General features: G+C 40.9%; 1 protein-coding gene across 1 annotated transcript in view; it reads right to left on the bottom strand.

The window, feature by feature from the left end:
• Fras1 (Fraser extracellular matrix complex subunit 1) overlaps window positions 1–24,170 on the bottom strand; it is a 442,676-nt gene that overhangs the window by 12,710 nt on the left and 405,796 nt on the right. Inside the window, exons 60-69 of the mRNA XM_008843691.3 lie at window positions 21,053–21,209; window positions 18,041–18,241; window positions 16,268–16,455; window positions 14,968–15,243; window positions 11,721–11,953; window positions 9,485–9,645; window positions 6,625–6,839; window positions 2,985–3,135; window positions 1,575–1,682; window positions 245–404 (exon numbers count right to left, since the gene is read on the bottom strand). Coding sequence (XP_008841913.1) covers window positions 245–404; window positions 1,575–1,682; window positions 2,985–3,135; window positions 6,625–6,839; window positions 9,485–9,645; window positions 11,721–11,953; window positions 14,968–15,243; window positions 16,268–16,455; window positions 18,041–18,241; window positions 21,053–21,209 — 1,850 coding nt within the window. The remainder of the gene's footprint in view (window positions 1–244; window positions 405–1,574; window positions 1,683–2,984; window positions 3,136–6,624; window positions 6,840–9,484; window positions 9,646–11,720; window positions 11,954–14,967; window positions 15,244–16,267; window positions 16,456–18,040; window positions 18,242–21,052; window positions 21,210–24,170) is intronic.

Below are 24,170 nucleotides of genomic sequence, written 5' to 3'. Positions count from 1 at the left end.
TGGTTATTTGATGGGAATTGCTGTGCTTGTGGTAAGACACAAGATTCTCTAGGCCTTTGTTTCCATCACCAACTACGTTCTCCACACTTATTACTAGACAGCATTCCTCAGCCCTGGCAGGTTACATGGAAGGCAAGAAAACATTCAGAAACTTCAGGAAGATTCTTCGAGTATCTATGTACCAAGCTGTTGAAACTGAAGCCTTTTTAGATCAATCCTTAGGAGCTTCGATCACTATCTTTACCTGTTATAAGAGCTCGTGGCTCTCCAGAGTTGATATGGAGAATCAAAAGTCTGGGCACTCCACAGGAGCTGTAGGTCAAATTCAATTCCTCCTAGGTGGTCTGGAGTCAAGATGAAAGACTTCACATCTGGGAGAGTGTGGTGCTCCATCACAAACTGTCCTGTTTCGGAGGGAAACACATTCTTATTTGTGTTCATTGTACTTATGCTGAATTCCTTTCTAAGGCCTAAGGACTGAATTAATGTTCTTCTAGCAAACAATAAAGGTTTTACACACACACACACACACACACACACACACACACCCTTTTACCCCCTATTCACAATGGTTGAGACGTTGAGACAAGGTGAAGGGGTCCCTCCCCCATACTCCTCACACACACACACACACACACACACACACACACACACACACACACACCCTTTTACCCCCTAAAACATATTTCACAATGGTTGAGACAGCACCACATCCTACCCAGCCCAGCCCAGCCCATCACTCTTCTCATCAAGGCCATTATAGTCATATGATACATGTGTAAACAGTGTGAACACAACTTATGGAAATGTGCTGAGCTCAGATACAATCCCAGGGACAACAAACACTGAATATACTTAGTTTTGAATTCCAACCAAGCTATTTTTGGGTCTTAGTATTTTGTACATAGAAATATCAATGTGGGATAAAAATCACATCAGGGCCCACTCAAATCTTTGGTGAAAGGGGACAGCTGTAAATATCACTAAAAGGGTAAAGGTATTGAACAAGGTTCTAATCTTTCAACTTCTCTGAATGCTTAACATATTTATTAATAAAAAAATTAGGGAAAATAGAAACTACCTCTGAATTTGGCATGGGTCTTAAATTTAATCAGTCTTTAAAGTTCAGTATCAGGGTATGAAGTGTTAAAGTAGATGGACTATTCTGGTGGGGAAAATCTAAAGAGATAACAACCAACATGTGAAGCTTGACTGGATGCACTTTTCTTTATCTGATAGGTATTAAGTAAATATAATAGACAGAAAAGCACAAAGACGTTTGTGAGATAGGAGACAGTGTGCCCAGGGACTGGATGTTATTCATTGTTAAATACATTGGTTATGAAATGGTACTGTGGCTTTGTAAGGCGTCCTTGTTCTTAGCAGGTGATGTCTACCGAAGTATTCTGAGTAATGTACATGAAGATAATAATTTGTTTTCAAATGCTGTGATCTTAAAGTATGTTCATATATACAGAGCAACTGTTGACTGTCTTTTTCATTGTTCTAATCTTTCAACTTCTCTGAATGCTTAACATATTTATTAACAAAAAATTACAGAAAATAGAAACTACCTCTGAATTTGGCATGGGTCTTGAATTCAATCACAAGACGGCCATCCTCACGAATATAGATCCTTATTATCTGGAGCCTTGCAGAGAGCACGCTGTCTGTCTGGATTCCTGGACAAGCAACCATACACAGAACATTAAAGTTAGGGTATGGAGACAACCTCTCGTCAGTGACCTCCCTGGACATTGTCCTAGAGACATCTCTAAGAAGAGCCCAGCATTATGTCAATGTAACGTAAGAGAAAAGTTATATATCCACATGAACTCTGACTACAGAGATGAACGCCAATTAAAATGGTGCAGCAACTCATTCTTCTTGGTTCAGTTTTCTCCAGGCCCACTGTCCTTGATGGGGGCTCTTTATATATGTAGGTAACATTTGGTACAGATGCAGGTTTATTCCATAACTCAAGTAGATTTAAAACTTCCTCCCATTAGCCTTTACATTGCGTCTGTGTCATACCATGTTTTCTTTTCCTTTCAGGACCTAACAGAGTCTTATGTCCTGACAGCTATATTTAAAACTCCATGGAGATTAAAGTGAGCTTTGTAGAAGGTCAGATGTATGAGCCTGGTGAGTTAGCAGAGGGTCTAGAAGAGGCAGCTGCAAGCTTGATGATGCCCAATGCATTGGGCATCAGAATGACCTAAAATAAAATGTAATCAATGGGGCTGGAGAGATGGCTCAGTAGTTAAGAGCACTGGCTGCTCTTGCAGACCTGGGTTTGGTTCCCAGCACCCACATGCAGATAACAACTGTCCATAACTCCAATTCCAGGGCATACAATACCCTCTTCTGACCTCTGTGGGCACTGCACAACACCAGTGCACTCACATACATGTAGGCAATACATTCATACACATAAAATAAAGATAATAAATAAAATACTGTTTAATACACAACAAAGATAAAGCAAAATAAAATGGAATTGCTTTTAAAAATGTAATCAAAGGAGGAGAAAAATAAAGTTAAACAAAACAAGGCAGTAAAACTTCAAGTTATTGTCCCAGGAGGAATATATTTAAAAAAAAAATGATCTGAACTTGAGCCATTTAAAGAAGAAAAGACATATTTTCTATTACAAGAGATGAAGCCTTATCTAAAAATATCTCCATAAGCACTTCAGCATCTCTCCCTCAGATAAACTGTATCACCTCTAGGCAGGAGGAAGTAAAGGAAGGGCATGTGGCCCAGGGTCATGTTGAGGCACAGAACCTTAGAAAGGGGGAAAGAAGCAAAAAACAAAACCAAACCAAAACAACAACCACAACAAAATCCCAGCCTTCCTTCCAAAGTCCAGCTAGTCTTCTTTGTTTCTACATACCACAGGAATGCAGCTGCTGTTAAAACGCATCACTCATTTAATCTTGATTGAATGTGAGGCAGAAAAGCCGTGATGTTTGTGGGCATACCTGTTCTCCAGAGAACTGTGTCATAGAAGAAGGAAAATTCCATCTCAGTGTGGTGCTCCAAGGAGGCCCAGCCCCTGGGGGCTGTCACGTAGATGTAGGACACATAGAGAGGCACATGCACTGTCAAGAATGACTGAGCTGAATCCCTCACCTGCCAAGGAAACAATGTATGAGAAACAGGCTTGCTTATTTCCTGTGATAAAAGGGCAAAAGCTCACCACTCCTCTATTTAATTTTCATACACTCCCTACATCACTTACTCATTCAGTAATTACCAATTAAGCACTCACACCTGCAGTTGGTCTTTGAAAAACTAAGAGGGCATGAGGTGGCTAGGAGGCTTCTAGGTAGGGTGATCTGTGAAGGCTTTTCTGAGGAGGTCACACTTGAACAAAAATATTTTTGAATAGTGAGATTCATCTTTGCCTCCAATCTTCAGTTGATAGAAGCCTTAGATAAAAATTTAAAGTATCACAGACCAGGGCTAGAGAGATGGCTCAGTGGTTAAGGGCACTGGCTGCTCTTGAAGGGGACTGGGGTTCAAACCCCAGGACATACATGGTACTCCAGTTCCAGGGGATCCTGCACCCTCTTCTGACCTCCATGGGCATTGCCCAACATGGGTGCACTTACATACATGCAAGCAATACATTCATACACATAAAATAAAAATAGTAAATACAATGTTTTTAAAGTATCACAGGCCAAGGGATTGGCCTGCTGGCTTGCAAATCTACTATCAGTGCATGCTCACTTTGCCAAGAGTTGGCCAGAGACCTGTAGGAAAGGTTGGCCAACAGTAACTGGAAGTCTGCTCCTCTGACATGAACACATGCCTGACTCAGGAGGTCTTAGTGTGTACTCATTTGGTCTGGGAACTAAGACTGAAGGCTTTGGAAATCACATGTAGGAAGCTTAGCAACAAACAGCTCAGAGCTGAGGTGCTTCCACAGCTTCCTGGGTCCTGTGACGTTTTGGAAAAATGTTGGAGAAGGCAACAGATCCCACTTCAAAGAGACCGACTCTTTCTAAGGGATTTCTTACAGTTATTAATTCAGTGCACTAACATTTATTTTACCAGGCCATAAACAGAAACTGAATGGAAAAATAACAAAATACTAGCAGAAGCTTTCATGGTGAAGCTGTCCATATGTGCATGAATGGGGATGTTTGTTTAAAACATTTTATATTTCCTTCCATAAATATATATTTCTTTGTGTGCTGAAGAGATGGCTCAGTGATTAAGAGCACTGGTTGCTCTTGCAGAGTACCCAGGCTTAGTTCTCAGCACCCACATGGCTAACAACCATCCATAATTCCAGTTCCAGGGAATCTGATTCCCTCTTTTAGCCTCTGCAGTCATTGCACACATTGGTGCACTACATACTTGCATGCAAAACATGCATACATATAAAATAAAAATAAAGAATTAAAAAATACATTTAAAAAGAATTTAAACTGAAGCCATCAGTTCCCTCCAAAATAAACCTGAGAGAACCTGTACCCTGTACCAACCAGCTTTACATAAAATAAATTTTAAAAAAAAATTTAAAAATACATTTCTTGTGTTACAACAAAGCTAGTTTAAAACAATTGTTATTGGACAACTATAATAATATATTAAAGGATATATTTTTCTTTTAAAAAACTTTTGGGTTTATTTGTTTTTATTTTATGTATATGAGTGGTCTAACTGCATGTACGTAAGTGTATCTGTGCCATGCAATGCCCATAGAGGCCAGAAGAGGGCGTCAGATCCCCTAGAACTGGGGTTATAGATGGTTGCTACCCGCACTGGCAACCAAACCCAGTTCCTCTGCAAGAGCAAAGAGTGCTCTTAACTGCTAAGCCATCTCTCCAGATCCAAAGATATTTTTCTTTGGTTTGAAAATATAATGTAAACTATTCCTATTGGTGATTAAGGAAAAGAGCCAAATGCATTATCAATAGTTAAGACATCAAAAATTTTATTTTCCTAAAATATTTTTAAATTCAAAGAGGACAATAATTTAAAATTTAATGACATGTTTTTAAAAAGATTCAACTAATTCCATATTTATTTAAACATTCTTTTTTTTGACATACTTAATTTTATTTCTTTTAAAAAAATGTCCAGATTTTATCTGGATCTCCCATGATATGTGTCCCCTGATACCCAGGATTTGCTGGAAACACCTGCTCCAACCTCACAATTGTTGTTATTTAAACCTCAATATAATAACAAGAAGCAAAAGATGGGGGGGTACTGTAAAGGAAAAGAGATTTAACTGTCCTGAGAAACACAGTGTTTCAGTAATTTAGATTCAGATTCAAATAAATCAATTTTTAAAAGGTATGGGCATGTAAGCTTATGCACCCCATCAATAATCCTCGAGTTAATTGTTAAAATTAATCGTCCCTTGTTTGTTTCTCATTATTCTCCTTTAGCCCTCAGGATGTTGCCTGCTAATCTTTAATATTCTCTGACAAATATTTCCCTATAGAGTAGGTATTATTTTATATTATGCTGAGCTCATGAGTCACATTTTCATACGAGTTCAGAGAGATCATGTCTCACTTGTCTTCTAGTACTGAGGGGATGTGGAACCAGGCCTTAGCTCTAGTTTCTGTTTTTTTTTTTCAATGCTATATCAGCAATTTCAATATTTTTAAAGAAACAGACAACAACAAAGTACTTTGAGGTATATATATTTTTTCCTGTTAGATTTAAAAAGTGGACCATCAGAACTCTTTGCCTTAGGCATTTTAAAAAACATATTCTGAAAGAACTGATCCAAATCTGTAATTAAAGAAAAACCATGGAGAACAGAGAATATAGTTTTGAGGGGAGGGATAATCAGTTTTGTAGACTATCCATCTGCAGAAACAAAGGCTGACAGCCTTGAAATTTCATCCAGTAGAGGGCAGTACTGCACACAAAATGGAGGAAATTGAACAGGCCTCAAAGAAAACAGTACCTTGTCATCAAATACTTCCCAAATGATTGAGTCCCTCTACGCAGTCTCTCATTTAGTGAGGTTAAACTTGATTTGAAATGAAAAAACAAACATCTAACAAGCTTTGGCTCATTGAGTGCTCAGAAATGAGATAGTGCTTGAGAATTGATTTTCCCATGAGGGTAGCCTCGCCTCACTGGCCCTTTCATATAACTGCTCTCTCTCTCTCTCTCTCTTTTTGTAGGGGTTATCGGTTTGGAATAACGCAGAGGCAAAGTGTTTGAAGCAATGGACTCTTCCTGGTATGTCAGACCCTAGAGCTGTCTTCTGAAGGGTTATCACCCACCATTCTATGTCACTCCAAGTGGGGAGAACACATTTACTGAAATAAGTCCACTATCCAATGTAAATGTTTTCCATTTTCCAAGGTATACCCAGAAAGAAAAACATACACCCATATAAGTAAATTCTAAATTTTTGTACAGATGACTTCTATGGTAATTTTTTTACACATTAACTTAATTTAGAGGACACTGGGGCTCTTTGGTCACAATGCTGCCAGGATCTTGATAAGGGACTTATAAGGAAGACCCATTTAGTTGGCTGGCCTGCTGCTGGATGCTAAATGTTAACTTAGGTGCTTCAGGAACAGAGGTGGACATGGCACCCATGCACATGCAGGCCTGACTGAACCCAGAACCCACCTGGAAGTCGGCAGTCACGGAGCCCCCGCATACATCAATGAGCTCGGTCATGTCGTAATATGCATCAAAGGTCCACACGCAGCTCTTCAGGTTCAAGTGTCTGTATAGCTGGATGGTCTTAGGCTCCCTCACACTTGGGTCAAACTGGAAGGGGCGGTCATAGCCAGGGCCCAGGGCAGTGCTATGGAAACCTATATCATCCAGGAACCCTGCCTCTGCCAAGAGAGGAAAGAAGGAGCAGTGACTTCGGCTGCAGATGCTGGAAAGCTGGGTAGGAGGAGAGGCCCCCACTGTGACACTGAGCCATCCATTTGATAGTACAGTTGGAGCTACCCAATGCACAAGCAGGGCTTGTAAGAGGTAAACTTGTTGGAAGCTGGGGAGATGGCCCAGTGGGCAAAGTGCTCACACAGCAAGCACTAGGACCTGAGTTGGAATCACCAGCACCCATATAAAAAAGCCAGGCTTGAAGGCATGTGTCTATAATCCCAGTGTTAGGAAGTGGAGATCCTATCTCCAGAAAGTGGAGAGTAACTGAGGAAGACATCTCAAGTTCATGCACACTCCACAAGCACATGCTCATGCCATGTATATATACTCACACAGACGATCATATACCCACGTTATAACACACACACACACACACACACACACACACACACTCACACACACAAGAACTGAGCTGCAGGTTGCTTGGTGTTAAATGGGGCACTGTCCCTCTAAGAGAGCCAAGTGCCCAGAAGAAAAGATGAACCAACAAGAGGAGATTGCCCAGTGTGCACTGTATTTCTCATGTCCACAATTGGTCTCTGTGAAATGGATTGACTATACAGATCACTCATCAATGAATTAGTATTTTTAAGAGCCGTTTGAAAAATAGAGTTTCTGAACTCTTGTGGAGAAACAAAGTCTTAATGAGGAAATAGCTTGCTAATGATGCATGATTAAAATTCACCTGCTACAGCTCAGACTTACCGGATCAAATGCTGCCAGGCACGTGAACTGTTCTGAACTACAGAAGACCTTTGGGTGGCAGACAAGTGAATACATATACAGCTTTACAATATTTGGGATATAATTAAATTTTTTCACATTTTTATTTATTTTATTTTGTGTGCATGTCAGCATGGCATGGAGGTCAGACGACAAGTTGATGGAGTCGATTCTCTCCACCATGTGGGTCTTGGAGGTCAAACTCAGATTATCATGTTTGAAGGCAAGTACTTTTACCCACTGAGCATCTCACTGGCCCTGGGGTGTAATTTTAAAGTACTAAAAGTAATCACAGTATTGAGCCTCTTAGAATGCCTGCCACCAGCATCCAGCCCTTTATCCTACAAAGACTAAGAACTCAATTGATCTGTGATGAATTTAAACATTTTTTATTGTTGTTGTTTTGATTTTGAGATAGGATCTCCTTGTAGCCCCAGGTGGCCTGGAATTCGCTGTGTAGACTAGGTTGGCCTTGATCTCACAGAGATCCACCTACCTCTGCTGGGATTGAAGGTATGCACCACCACACCCAGATGAATTTAAATGTTTGTAAGTAGGGAGAGGTGCAGACTTTCAATCTTTAAACATGTTTCTTTCAGTACCACTGTATATAGACCAACTAAAATTTCATGTGTAATTCAATGATTTAAGAAAAATTTGCGCTCCACTAATTCTACTGTATAAAGACCATCACTACCAAAATGATACTTAATGAATGAATATGAAAAAGAACATGAATACATTTATGTCTTCAAAAACACTGTTAAATGATTCATCAGCAGTAAAGCAGGGGGAGACATGCATTTTATCTGCTCTTGCCAAGGTAAATGGAAACAGACAGAATTCTTTATAAAGTAAAATGTCTGCTGTGGTGAACACAGAGATGTGCAGCCTTAGCTATCAGCTTCTTCAGGTCCCCATCAGCCACAAAGTGCTCAGCCAAGGTCCTATTCTTGCTGAGACAAGCCCGGCCAGCAACAGAGTAAGGCAGGCTATCCTGGTTTCTCTTGTGTTTCTTTCTTTGCTGGCTTACAGTGCAGTTTGATTTTTCCCTCTGCCCAATCCTGCTTCTTCCCCTTCCCTTTAAATAGGGGTTGATCTCTTTTCTAAATTCATTTAATTTTATTTTATGTGTATGAGTGTTATGCCTGCATGTATGTAAGTGCACCCACGTCATGTGGTGTCTGTGAAGGAAGAGGGTGTCGGAGTCCCTGGAACTGAATTTACAGATGGTGGCTAGCTGCCATGTGGATGCTGGAATTCGAACCCAGGTCTTCTGTAAGAACAGCCAGTGCTCTTAACCTCTGAGCCATCTCTCCAGTCCCAGGTGTTGATCTCTTAAAAAAAAAAAAATCTAATGCCCTAAATGTCATCTTAGTTCCTGATTCCATAGGATCCATCCTTAAGCATCTAACATCTGCACTTTATCTTTCTCAAGATATTTCTATCCCAGGATCTTAGACCATAAAACTAAAATGCTCTCAATGGTAGGGGAAGTAATTGGTATTTACCATGGTGGGCATTTCCAACATAGCAACACACTGAATCGCCTCAATTTGGTTGCAATGGTCTCTTTCATGTTACAGATAAGCAAATGGTGGCTGGGAGAGGTAGAGCTATTTTTGTCCAGTTGTAGCAGTAAAAAACAGGATCTGAATCTTGGTCAATTGTATTTGAAAGTCCTTGACATTTCCTGTTCACTTCGTTGCCTGTGCTCCCTAAGTCTGGAGCCATTTTTCCTTGCTAAGAAGGAAAAATTGATACGAACTTCGGAGAACTAGACAACATCAAAAGGCGAGCTCTCCCCACGGAGCCACATCTCCAAAGCTGTTGAACAGGGCTGACAAAGAACCAGGAGCAAACTCACCTGAGATGCCTCTCAGGTCGTGGGCAGTGACTAAATTGGAGCAGACGTGCTGGTGTCTGTAGATGGACTCGGACAGTAAGAAATGCAAGTTGTGCAGCGGCATAGTGGAGATAAGAGGCAGCATTCCATCCTGGTGAGGGATCTGCACGGAAATGTGGATTCTAGGGGAGAGGAGACAGAAGTTTTCAGCTACAGGCAGCGCAGCAGCCCACAGTGCTTTACTTTCTCATCACAAATTTGTCTTCAATGGATTTAGCATTTTTTCCCGAAAAGTTTTCCATGCAGCATTTTATCAGAACACGAGGGTGTGGATGTATATGTAATGTTTTTTTCTCCTACAGAATCCTCTAGCCTTAAGACTGACAACAATCAGGAATCACACAGATCTTTTTTTTTTTTTTTTTTTTTTAATCTGTGTAGGAAAATATAACATCACAGTCACAAATTACTTTGAAGCGCTCTTTTGCATTAAATGGAAGCTTTGTATCCTCAGGAGCTAAGGTTTAGTGACTGATGCAGCTGCTGTCTACCCTGCCTCCATGAGCACCTGTGGAAGCTAGGAGGGCTGAGATGGTCATATAGCTTTTTTTGCATGTGTATGTATGTGTGGTGTGTGTGTGCGCTTCTGTGTATGCATGTTTGCCCATGTGTGCCCTAGAGGAAGCACTCTCCACTTCGAGGCAGGGACTCTTGAATCTGGGGGCTAGTCAACCGGGCTAGCCTTAGCTAGCCAGCATGCCTCCTGTGTGCTAGATTACAAGCAGCTGCCATGACTGCCCAGCTTTTCTCAAGGGTCCTGGGGATCCAACTCAGATCCTCTTGCTTCCATGGCAAGTACCTGAGCCATCCCCTCAGCCTATTTATATGCTTTTAAGCATTTAGTTAAGCCAAAAAGAATGACTGAATTCTTAGATTTTTAAGCCCAGTCCTCACTCAGTCAAATCCCACTAATCCTACTGTCTCCAACTAAAAACAGTCATCTGGCCTCTCTCCCGCTAAGTTCCACCACACCTTGCATTCCATTCTGACCTTCCTCAACCGGCAGCAAGCTGTCCCTTAGCACATGGGTAGACTTTGTCTCAGGCTGTCTGTAACTTATTTGTATTGGCTGCTATTTCTTGTATGTTTTAAGACTGCTTATCTTGCCTCCCCACTCTGACAACAAGGTCCATTTCCTTCATTGCTTTTGTTTCCACAGTGCAGGTAGTATACAATTCAAAATAAAATATGAACTTAATAAATATCGGCTAAGACTGCGGCACAAGCAGAGCTGTGCTTATGGGCTGCATCTGTTTTCATTGCACAAGTTTACATTTTCAGTATGTTTACTGAGTGTGTTTTGAGTTCATAATGCTTGTCTCTGTAAGCAGAGAGGCACATTTTTTCCTCAGAGGAATCCAGACTTGGGATGTAAAGAACATGACTCTTCTCCTAGGAAAGGGTCAGGGCTGCCCTGTGTTCTTCTGTTATTGTTCCTTAACAAAAATAAATTTTATTCTGTTTGAAAAGAAGGGAGATTTGTAAGCCACTCAGTTGTTCATAAAGATAAATGTTTAAATTCTATGGTTTAATGAATATGTATGACATGTAAGCATTGTCTTTCAATATGCAAAAATGAAAGCATCCACCTCCCATCAAAGTCCTGGTGGAAGGAAGTACAGTGACTTGTAGTTTAGATTGTATTGTTAGTCGTTAGTTCAGCAGATATTCCTATGAAGCACTGAACTAGACAGAGAAGATGCAAAGTAAATAATCATGGTTGCTTCCCTTAAGATGTTTACCATCTACCACACGGATAGAGAGGAGTGATGCTAGTGCTCTAAAAGAGGCATAGGTGGGCATCAGAGGAGCCTCTAAATTAAATGGGAGGAAATGCTGAGACTGCTCTTAGAAGAGATGCTGTGAGCTCTGCATCAGAGGACAAGAGGAGGGATGGGCGATAGCTGGAGCTGGGGATAGCACACACACAACCCAAAGGAGCTTGAAGCCCTTGGGAGGTAATGTGATTCTCTGTAGGTGGCACAGCAGATGAAAACAACAAGGAGAGGAATAAGTCGAGGAAGACAGGCAGGGGGCCGGCGCCCGAGGCCACTGAGGAGGGTTCTTCTGAAGATTTAATGACCACTATTTAATTTTGATGAAGCATCACCGGGTGATCCACCCCGGCTGGAAAGCACACAAGGATATGTGAGATCCCCTCACCGGGAGAGCTGTGGAGAGAAGCCATCTGACTGACCTGTTTGGATGCTCCTTGTGCTTGACGTCCAGGTATTTCAAAGTTGCGATGAAGGACTGTGCTTGGAAACCTCGAGCGGTGCCAGCCACCACTGGAGTGTGGCAGATAGCACTGTCTGTTCCAATGGTAACAATGTTGCTTCTTAGGGGGGTTCCCACATGGCCCACCTTGTCCACAGCCTTTGCCACACAACGCACATGGAACCTCCGACTGAAATAAATGCTGTCTAGAACCTATGGGAAAGACAGTGTCTCAGACATGCACATACTACATAAGCAGGTCTTTGTTCTATATCTGGTGTGATAAAGTAAGATGCTGTTACAAAGTTAGCTATGGAGGCCATCCATCCATCCATCTATCCATCCACCCATCCATCCATGCATCACCCATTCATATGTCCATCTGTCCATTTATCATGTACTCAATGGTATCCACCATGAACCCAGGGGAGAAGACAGAAAATGAGTATGTAAATTTGGAGTAGTAGCCCAAGGCTTGTCTTCAGTTGCTGTGTTGTTCTCTCTGCATCTGCAGGTCAGCATAAGATCACAACTGTTTCTCACACCTTCCAGCAAGACTCACTGGCCTCCAAGCCTCTGTTGCTGAGAGCATGGTGAAATCAGATAAGGCCTGGGCACATGGGACACAATTCCTTGTCTTGAAGGAGAAGCTGCCAGTCCTTTCCCTAACGACTCTTGCACTCTAGAATCAGTTCTTCAAGAGTGGACATGAGCAAAAGCAGCTAAGTCATCCAGCCAATGATGTTACAAGCTCAAAATCCCTTATGCAGGATGTAACTCACCAGAAAAGAAACACATGTTCCCCTCTTGTCATCCAAACAGCAGTAGCTTTTCTCCTTCCTGATTCCTAGACATACCCTCACTACAGATGGACCAGAGGGAGCCTGGATCTTTTAGTTCATGATCTCCTACTAGTCAGCTACACAATAAAGCTTTCTCCTTTTGAAAAAAATCTGGTGACATCATCATCCTGGTTTCTGTGTGCATCCAGCAGCAAGCTCTTATTCTGATATCTTGCTGGATATCAGAATAAGAGGAGAGATTCCTACTGTCCCCTACAACACTGCAAGGGTCACAATGACATACAAGCTTGCGGCTGATAACTTGGACCCCTGACAACTCCTGGCCTTTGAAGGCCTTTCTTCAGATCCTGTCACATTTTCAGATACACAGAAGCAACAGGAGCAAGGGTAATGCAGAGGCAATGTGGGTTGCCAGGACACTTTGGGTGATGTGTGCACATACAAGTATAGGTCAGGAAAACTAATTAACTAAAGTCTGCATGCTTTAGACCGCCCACAAAGCAATCCCACAAATGCAGGAATTACTCCCATGCAGACAATTTTCATTGAAGTCCATTAAAAATTAAAGAAGATTCTCCCATTAAACTTTTTTATTATCTTCCATTTACTTATTTATTTACTTATAAATGGATTTAGTATAGGCACTGGAGAGATGGCTCAGCTGTTAAGAACACTGGCTGTTCTTGCAGAAGACCCAGGTTCAAATCCCAGCACCCACATGGCAACTAACAACTGTCCATAACTCCATTCCAGGAGAGCCAACAGCCTCTTCTGTCCTCCGTGGGCATTGCATGACATGGGTGCACTTACCTACATGCAGGCAATTCACACATACACATAAAATGAAAATAATAAATAAAATATTTTAATAAAAAATGCACTTAGTCTAGATATGATTAAAGGCATGTTACAAAAATGCACACACACAGTGGGATTAAATAAATAACTGAAGAAATGAACATAAAGCAGAGGAAACTGGGGTAAACAGCATTAGTCACCAGCTCACTGCAGAAGAAAAGCTTATTGTCACAGAGCCATAAATTTGATACCTATTAAAAAAAAGTATATTTTTGGCTCAAATATACAGTTCTGTTGAGCACAGAATTAGACACTTAGGATATGATAAGCTACTAAGTCTGGCTTTTAAAATTTTTTTTGGTGTGTATGATGGTGTGTGTGTGTGTGTGTGTGTGTGTGTGTGTGTGTACATAGTGTGGAGGTCAGAGGACAATCTTGGGCTCAGCCCTCACCTTGGAAACTGTTTAAGGCAAGGTCTCTTTGTTGCTTGTTGCTGTGCTGCATGCTCCAGGCTAGCTAGCTCCCAGGCATTCTCAGGTTTCCACCCACAGCATAAGAGCACTGGGTCATAGATACGTTACCATGCCCAGTTTTATGTGAGTTTCAGAGATTTGAACTCAGAACCTCACTCTTGCACAGCAAATGCTTTCTTTACCTACCAAGCCATCTCTCAAGCCCTTAAATTTAATAATATAGAAGATGACTTAAATTTGAGCCATGTTATATTTAAAGAGTGGATTCTCTGGCCTCTGTTAATTAGATGTGCCAAAGACAATGGCTGTGAGTGACCCCGTTCTACTGGACTCTTCTCAGCTCTGATAGTTTTTCTTTAACAATCCAGTGAGAACGATCTGAGTTGAAGAGGAAAATCTCAAGGAAGTCAGTCCGAGAGGAATCTCTGCTTTCCAAAACTAGTCAGTAAACTAATTTCAGTCAAAACTCACTGAATTCTTACAATGTGCTAGATTCTATGTTGAGCCTGAGTCTCACCCGCCTTCCTGTCTCTTCTGGAAGAAAACCAACATCCCTGGGACATGCACAGAACTGCTGGAGGGCATTTGTTCCTAAGTTTGGGAAAACATCACTAGTCGCTGCTCTCTGAGCTAGAAGTTCTTTGATAAAAGCACTGCCCCAAGAGTTTCTTCTCATGGCCTCCCAAAGTGTAGTCCGCTGAGTAAGCAGGGTAACCTTCTGTTTAAAAATTTCTCCCTACTATGTGCCACCCATCAGCTGGCTATTTTGAGATATCCAAATGTGAATGATATGTAACAAAGAACTCCTTAATGGTAATCACTTAATGGTATGTACCTGGAATCTTGGACTTGCTTTATCATTTATGATCACATTGGTCAGTTATTAAGTGGCTGAGTGAAATAAATAGTTTATGGATCAGGAGACTGAGAGAGATCAAATAACTCCTTCACATCATGTGGTTAAAATGTGGCAGAATCAGGATTTGTAAACAGGTCTGTAGATGACTGGCTTGGTTCAGGTAATACACCATATAAGCTTTCCTAACACTGAAGAATAAAATATGTGTATACCTGTTTATGCTATGCATGGACCTCAAGGAATCTGAAGAACACCAGCTCCCTCCCTCCTGACCAGGTTCAGTCCCCAACTTACCATATGGTTGATGCTGGTGAACGGTGTGTTATCAGTGATGGTCTCAAAGGGAGACCGAGCTCCATTGCCATCAGTGGGGGTGGCCACTTCCCAGCTGAACTGCACAGATGTCTGGTTGATGCCAGCCTCGCTGCAGCGTTCCTTCATGACAGTATACCTGGGGAAGTGGGGGTCACAGGGAGTGACACAGACCAGCGGGTAGCCAGGTGATGGAGCTTTCTTGACTCCTTCCTTGGTAACCTCTTCCACGTGGTCATAATCAGCTAGGGTGACAACCTATAAAACAACAGCAAAGTTTTAGGCCTGGTTGAGTATCATGAAGATCAGAGAGCTACAGCTGTCTTTCTCAGAAACCCTCCGGACCTCTCTACTTAGAGGTGTCCTGTAAACTACAGCATAAAGTTTTGTAGTTCTCTGCCAGGCAAAGGTTAAAGAGAAGCTTAGTGGTGGAAGAAATCCCTCCTAGAAGCTCTATTATCCTATTAACTGCATTCCCAAACCAGAGCCTTATGTGAAAAATATTCTTTTTCTACATACTGAATACAGTTATACCACTAATGGCAGGTGCTAATTTAAAGTTTTATTAAATTATTAATGGTACATAGGGGGCACATTTGGCAAAACAAAAATAAATAAGGCTCATGCATTTCTTTTATATCCAAATAAGAGATAAGTTTTAAAATAATCTCGTCTAAAATGTAAGGGACTAGTTAAGGGGAGGTTAGAAGATTGGTTTGAATCCTTGACTCTTAGAGATTAAATATCTACTGGCAACCTCTGGGTATTTTCCTCTTAGTGGTAAGGTTATTACATTTATTCTGCTCATCCCAAACTGGGAAACATGGAACCATATCTGCATATTCTTAATTATCTGTGTGCTAAGTGTGTTACTTTCTTACTCTTCCCACCAAAGCAATGAGAAGATCAGCTGAATTGTACTTTCTGTCATGGTTGGGTCATGATATCAACACCTTGGTCTTGTCAGAACTGTGCTTTGACACCCTTGTCACTATTGTCATTTGTGCCAAATAACTGTTTTTGTTGTTAGCAGCTGTCCTCTACACTGAAGGGTGGTCAGCAGCATCCCTGGATTCTACCCACTAGATGCTCATGTGAGACAGATGTGCCAAGCAGAAATGTCTTCAGACATGGCCAGATGTCCTCTGGAGGGGGAGAGTGGGAGGTTTCTCTTGGTTGAAAAGCAAGAACAAAGCGGCACACTTGGGACCCGCCTTCTCTCAGGTCCCCTCTATGTTCCCTGAAACACAGAAGCAGTGATTCTTTGGCTCAAGTAACTCACAATTGGCGGTGCTGGCAATATGAGGCTTCCTGCTGCCTCTTGGTCTAGAATTGTCACAGTGGCAGTGGTCACATCCCCAAGAACAGCTTCCACTGGGTCATCTGGGCCAAGGACTAGAGAAAAGGACTCATGCCATTCTCGATCTTCATTGGACAGGATCTCGACTTTAAAAAAGATGTGATCCACCCCTTCACCAAGGACAGAAGGAAAAGAGAGCAAAGATCTTGTTAGGAGATGTCGTCAGGACAGTGGGAGTTGGCAGTGCTGAGACATCAGGCTGAAATATGTCCTTTTCTTTCAGGGGCTTCTCATAAATGCAGTGACAGCTAATCGCTGCAGCCCCATCTCAAGTGAGGGATCTGTTTTACAGACCAAATTCTACCCATGGCAGAGGCTTAGCATTGCAGATTTACTATTCAACACCATCTGAGGAGTAATGGCCCCTGCCTGACACTGGCTGGCAGTAATAAAAATCTATGATCCAAAGTACACTTCATCCTGGTTATACTTTTTCTTTTCACTTAATTTTTCTTTCTCTTTTACACTTATGTATGAGCTCGTGTGGCAGCGAGAGCTTGCACACAGATGCCCTTCAAAACCATCTCCTAAGAAGGAATGGCTCAGAGAGATCCTACCAGGCTGATCTCCGTAAAAACCGTATCACTGAGGTCTAGATGCTGGAAGTGGAGGGTGGTGGTGTTAGGAATCCACTTCATCTCTTGTAAAATCCACGGCAGTAAGTAAAGGACATTTACTCCTCTCCTTCTGACACGTGGTCTGCATTGCTTCTAGACTGATCTTTTCCCCAGAATCTTACGCAGAAAAGAGTGAGGATACCTGAAGGAGAAATTGCTGTGGTTCTTTCCAGAAAATATTAACTAGACACACATGGGATACAGCTTAAAGCTCTGTAAACCCCTAGTGAGGTGACAGACGTATATATGGACCCTTATCCTGAGTCTCTGAGTCACTCCATCCATCTGCCAACACAGTTCTGAAAGGTCCTACACAGTGGCCCCTGATTCATATCATCACAGGTGATGCCAGGATTTACATTAGCTGGTTCACTTAATTTTTCTCCCAGAAAGTTCTGTGAGAGAAACGTAGCATACAATTCAAATGGCTATTTGGCTGGCATGTTCCTCCATCAAATTAATGCATCAGATAGTTGGCTGTGGCTTGATTCTTGTCTTTTCCTCTTCCTTAACTCGTCTTCATTTTTGTCTTTGAGACAAAACATTTTGGAAACCTTTTAAGAGGTTCTTATTCCCTAGTAGATGTGAAACCATTTGCACATAGGGATTGTGTCTTTCAGATTCTGGTAACCCTTAAAGGACCCAGAACAGTGTAACAGTAACAAGTGTTGCTATTACTCAAACCAAAAGCTAACAAAAATCCTTTCAAAGAAAACAAAATGTAGATAGGCACTTATTTTTTATTACTTAAAATGCTAACCTGCAATCTCAAATGTATATTTAGTATATAATTTATTTGAACCATTAGTTTCTTTCTTTGTTTCTCTTCATAATCCTTCCTTCAAATACAAGAGAGTTACCTTTCCATTAAGAAAAAAGAATTGGACTAGTTGAGAAGAGGAAGGGGATCTGCGAGAGGAGGAGCGGGACAAGAGAGGGCAACTGGGGTGTGTATGACCAAATGCACTATGCACAGGTAAGAAAATGTCATAATGGAACCCATTGCGATGTATAATTAATATATGCTAATAAAAAACTTAAAAAGAAAACCAACAGACTGGACTTGGCATTCAATTACCAGGATTGAATTTCAAGACTCGGCTCTTGGGGTAATAATCCACACCAGACTGAGCAGACCCGTCCCGGGTGCTGCAGCGGATCTCTGAGGTCCTGTTCTGATCACCTCTGCGTATGACCTTGATGCTCAGAATTGCAATAGTGTCTGGTCCTGCAGGTTCCCGGACTTGGTATGCAGTTTCTTCAAACTCAATGGTAGGGGCTAAGGAAAACAGAGCAACTTAGACTAGCATGAAGGATCAGTCTCAAAGAAAATACAGCAAGAGAGAACTGTTCTCATTTGTTGCGACCCCAAGGACAAATGGCTGTCAGTCACAAAGTTCAATCTGTATTTACACCTGAGCAATTCTTTGCACAAAGGAATTGATCGGTGGTCCTTTAGGAGTTATTTCTTACATATTTCCTATTTAAAAAAACAATGGAAAGATATGTTGAAAGACTTTGAAATATATGGCCTGAGTTTCCCTTGGGTTTTAAATTTGCATAATTTATCAAGGGATTGAGACATAGTAGGTACTTGATAAATACCTACTGACTGCTTATATGAATAAACTTTTAATTTCTAAGCCACGAATTTCTAAGGTTTACAATTTATCTCATTTATATATTAAATTTACCAAGTCCACCTTTTACTTGTGGTCTTTTAGATATCTCAGTGCTTTTACCTTCCCTACATTAGCATTTCCTAACTTCTCACATTTATCTCAATCAGTATAGTTAGTCTAGGAACACAAGATTTTTTTTTAAAGTATTTTATTTATTTTTATTGTGTGTGTGAGTGTATTGCCTACATGTGTATAAGTACACCTGTGTTGTACAATGCCTGAGGAGGTCAGAAGAGGATATTGGATTCCCCTTGGACATGGTGTTATGGACGGTTGTTAGGCTTAATGTGGTTCCTGGGTACTGGGAATTGAACCCATGTCCTCTGTAAGAGCAGCCTCTTAACCACTGAGCCATCTTTCTAGTGCCAGAACACAAGATTTCTTGACACAATCTGGTTTGAGGTACTTTCATTGTTAGAAAATGATTAATAATAATTATGTTGGTTTTTACTTCCAAAATTCAAATCGTGCTTTCTTTTCTATTAATTTTCATGAGGAAAGGAAGGATAGTGTGGTGGTAGACAGTGAGATAAAATGATGTGGAAATTGAGAGCAACTACTAATTTTATATCATTTCAGCATATTATAGAATATTGCAGAAATTTCTCATTTTTGTTTTTCTGTCTAACTGTGGAAGATAAGACTCATTTGAGACTTTATAGTTTTTAGCGTGAAGTGTTTTAAAATATCAGAAGGTTGCTGAATAGGGCGATTTATTACCTTATTGAATCTTTTTTCTTTTAAAGATTTATTTCTATTTATGTGCATGTGTGAGCAGGTGCTTGTGGAGGCCAGAAAAGGGCAGTATATGCTCTGAAAGTGGAATTATAGAGGGCTATAAGATGCCCAACATGGGTGCTGGGAACTGAACCCCAATCCTCTGCAAGAGCAGCAAGAGCTCTTAAATTACAGTCATCGCTCCAGCCCCAGTCTCGTTGAATTTTTTTGTCTTTTTGAGATAGGGTCTCACTGTAGCCTCAGCTGGCCTGGACTCCCTATGGGGACCAGACTGGCCTCAATCTCACAGAGATCTGCCTGCTTGTGCCTCCCAAGTGCTGGGATCAAAGGTGTGCACTACCATGCCCCACCTGTCTTGTAGAATCTTAATCATGGGTTTTCTTTGTGACTGAGAAAGATTCACTTTGGAGTTTGAATCTAAGCCTGCATAAAAGGTTAATTCAACTTCAAGACTCCTGTGTGTGTGTGTGTGTGTGTGTGTGTGTGTGTGTGTTCATGCAGGTGTGCGTGTGGAGGTCAGAGGTCAACCATAGGTGTCATTCCTCTAGAGGCATCCACTCTGTTTTTGAGACAGGGTCTCTCACTGGGACTTGGGACTTGTTGATTGGGCTAGGCTGCCTGGCCAGTGAGCTCCAGTCCAGGGAGCTCCCGTTTCAGCATTGGGATTACAAGCACACACTACCACACCTAACTTCTTATCTAGGTGATAGGTGTTAAACTCAGGGCTTCATGCTTGAGGATCAAGTAGTTTACCCATGAAGCTATCTCTCCAGCCCCTAGGCCAGATTTTCTTGCTGTACATCATGTTAGTTAGTTCCTGACTTAACTAGGAACCCCAGGAACCTTAGTGACTCTCATGGTAGTTAACAGTGCAGATTCTAGACGCTGATGAAACAAGTTTCCATCCAGTGTTACTGTTTATGACTCTGTAACTAAGAGTGCAAATTATGTACTTTGCTGAGGTTGCAAATTATGTACTTTGCTGAGGTTCCATTTCTTTACCTAGGAGGATACTTTCATCCATTTCAAGGATTATTTCTAGGATTAAATTAAATAAGGCAATATAATATGATTAGCAAGTACAATAAACAATAAAAAGCAGAGTTTGTACTCATATATATATACCTATTAAAATATCTATTTTAATAAAACAACAATGTTTCAGTTTAAAACAGGTTTTGTTTCTTTGGGTGCTTGGGTCAATTTGTAGGTTCCCTGACATTAGAATTTAAGGTTTTTGTTTGTTTTGTCAGTATGTCAATTAGAAGACACCTGAGAAAGTCAACTTTTCTAGGGAAGCAGGAGTGTTTTGAGTTAGTTCTTTGGACTCAACTGATTCTGACTGTATTTTCAGTTCTCCTCTGGACCCATTGTGACATATACCTCTTTTATTCTCTGCCTCAGCATTTCTGCCAAATATAGCTCTGAGCCATATTTGTTCCTTATCGTTGGCAACCTAGGGAATAATGAGACTAAGGATTCCTGTGAACATATTGGAGTGCTGAAGAAGGTGATTTGTTGCAAACATTTTATATAAATATTCAGAGGTTGTTTCAAGTGGGCCCTTTTATAGCACTTTCCCTTTCAAAACATTAGTCATTATATTACTGGTAAACCAGAGTTCGTGTCCTATCAACCTAAAAGAAACTAAAGGCAGTTTCTTCTGTTACCATCTTCATCATTGGATATGGTGACAGTGGCCATGCTATTTTTCCCAACTCTGGCCCCACTCCAGTGGTTTCCAAGAGGATGGCCAAGGTAGACCCTGAACTGCTCCTCAGGCTCAAACATGGAGTCATCGTGGATGTAGACAGTGCAGTTCTTCACCTACAATCAACAGACAAGACAAATTCAACCTGTATCCAGGAACTAATAATGGGTGTTTTTCCTACATGATTCTCTCCTTTGTGGCATCAAATAATTAACTCAAAAGTATTCAGTTTCATTCATAAAAAGAATTTTTAATTTTAGTTATCTTTCTTTTATATGCATGAGTACATTGCCTGCGTGTATGTTAAGGCATAATGCAATGGCCATGGAGGTCAGATGAGGGCATCAGAGCTCCTGGAACTGCAGTTACGGATGATTGTTAGTCACCCTGTGGGTGCTGGGAATCAAACCCGTGTTCTTTGCAAAAGCAGCCAGTGCTCTTAACCACTGAGCCATCTCTCCAGCTCCTAAAATAGAGTTTTTAATTTTAGCAGTTTATTCCTGAGTATGACTCTACCCCAATGACAAGACATGATTATAAGAACATTCCAGGGAACTTTTGGATTACTGGTGTTGAGTTTTGAAAAAAAACAAAACAAAACACAAACGACCTACTAAAAAACACCCACAGAATAATTGGGTACTTTTCCAAATGTTATCCAGGCTAATAAACACATTCATGCATGACAACAGGCAGACTTCTAGTGATGGAGGTTAGCCACTGCTCTTCTTCCTGGATAGCTGAATACATTCCTTTTCCTTTGCAAAAACGGAATAACTATATAACGATTTCAGAAAGGATTCATATTAGTTTAAAAAGATTATTGTGTGGATAACGTATAGTTTATCTTTTATTAAATTAAAAACTATCTCTTGAGTAGACAGTGAATGTTTTTAAGCTTAAAACGAACACAGACCTATATACTCAAAGTTGAAGATTGTATCTGCAATGTTTTCATGTGTTCTTTTTAAAAAAAAATTGTTTCTGTTGAATTTTGTGTATTTCATACTGAACATCTCAATCAATCTTAATCATCTTTATATCCCCATGCCCACTGGCACCCTCCCATAGCCCCCACACTGGAATTCATACATTCTGTCATTTGTGTTAAGGCCTATTGTGTTAAGTTAGTGTCCCCAGATGTTCCTCAGTACAAATTCATCTACTGAGGCCTATGCAGATTATCTAGAGTCCTTCGCTTTAGGAAGATCAATTCTTTCTCACCTAACAGTAATCAGTTGCCAATATTTCTTCAGCTAAGATTTGGGTCTACCGTCCATTTCCCCATTTCTATGCTGAGTTTTTGTCTGCTTAATTTTGCATGGGACTTGTGTATGTTGATACCATTGCTGTAGATTCATATGAGCAGGGTCCCAGAAGCTGGTAGGACTCTATTTCCATATGGTCATGCACCTCCTCCTGGCTCTTACAATCTTTCTGCCCCCTCTTCCGAAATGCTCCCTGAGCTCTGTGTGGGTGAAATTTAATATAGGAGTCCTGTCCATAAACTAGCATTCTGTAGACTCTTGATCTCTACACTTTGGCCATTTGTGACCTTTTGTGTTCCTGGCCCTCTGTTGCATGAGGAGCTTCATTAATGAGAATTGAGAGATTCATTAGTGTCCTCTTCATCCCTATTCTATGTTCTGTGAACCTTAAGAGTAGAGATTGCATTGTAGATGTGTCACTTAGGCCTGGGCAATTCATAGACAAGGTCTGTGTGTGATCAGTGTGTTACTTGGTAATAGTCTCCATCTGGTGCAAAAGAAGTGTCCTTAATGAGTGGTGACTGTGATATTTGTCTGTAAATATAAGGATACATATTTTGTGCCTAGTAAGAAATTACAATAGTCTAGGGATGTGACAGTGTTGGAGTTTTCTCTAAGATCTATGACTGCTCCAGCCATGTGTACTTGTTATGTTTATAGTACCACACTTGAGTTTCTTCCCATTGAATGGGCTTTTAGTCCAATTAGGTAGCTGTTGAGTGCTCCCTAAAAGTGCCACTACTCAACAATGTTATATGCTATACTGGCCATGATGTGGTTTTTTGGTCTTGAAGTTGGTGTTAGACCATCAATTGATGTTTTCCCTTGGCACCTTCATAGTGCTCTCCAAAGCTGTGAGAGCTAGCCTTCAGGGGAAGTGGCTTCCAGATCAGTTCCAGGTCCATTGCTCCACATCCTACGTCTGAAGTATGTTCTGTCTTCAGCAGTAGGGTCTTACCTTCAAGTTCTATGAGGCAATCAAGGGCTGTGGCAATAGTCTGTGTAATTTGGGGGGTCTCTTGGACCACCCTGGCTAATCACTCCAAGGAAGTTTTCTCCTGTCTGGCACTGTTTCTTGTTATGTAGCCTTTAGCTATACACTTAGATTCATGTAGAAATATTGTATGTGTAATTTGTCCTTAGGTTGTTGGACTAATATAATTCCCTCTGGTTTTTTAAAACTACCTAGGTATTATTTATCTCTCTCCTCTCTCTCCTTGTCCTTAAACACAGGTTTCAACCCGACACAAGTAAAATTTCAAAAAAAATATGCAATTAAGGAACTAAGGATTGGCCCTAATTTGTTTTTTTTTTTTGTTTTGTTTGGGTTTTGTTTGTTTGCTTATTTTTGAGACAAGGTCTCCCTACAGACTCAGCTATCCTGAAACTTGCTACATGGACCAGGCTGGCTTCAATCTCACAGAGATCCACCAGCCTCTGCCTCCTGAGTGCTGGGAATAAAGGCGTGCACCACTGTGCCCAGTTAGGACTGGCCTTATGAGTCTTGTACACAAATGTACAAGACTCATGAAATTCCCCCAAAAGAAAGCTATCACTTCATTTTGTTTACATGTTGTAGTAAAAGTGAAGAGAGGATAAGTCTGGAGTGATCCATAATCAGTAAGATTTTCTTATGTTCAGGGTCAGAAGGATTAATCAGAAGATAGTATTTTGATGCATTTGGTTATGTCAAAATTGAAGCCTTCTGTTCAGTTAAGAATACCATGGCTAAAGTAAAGAGATAAGGGACAGAAAGAGACAGATATTTACAATATTTAAGATATCTAAAACTCGTAAGGAATTAATAGT

The sequence above is a fragment of the Nannospalax galili genome, unplaced genomic scaffold (assembly GCF_000622305.1).
Source record: "Nannospalax galili isolate Female #2095 unplaced genomic scaffold, S.galili_v1.0 scaffold440, whole genome shotgun sequence".
Classification (NCBI taxonomy): domain Eukaryota; kingdom Metazoa; phylum Chordata; class Mammalia; order Rodentia; family Spalacidae; genus Nannospalax; species Nannospalax galili.
This window is presented reverse-complemented; position numbering and strand designations above follow the sequence as displayed.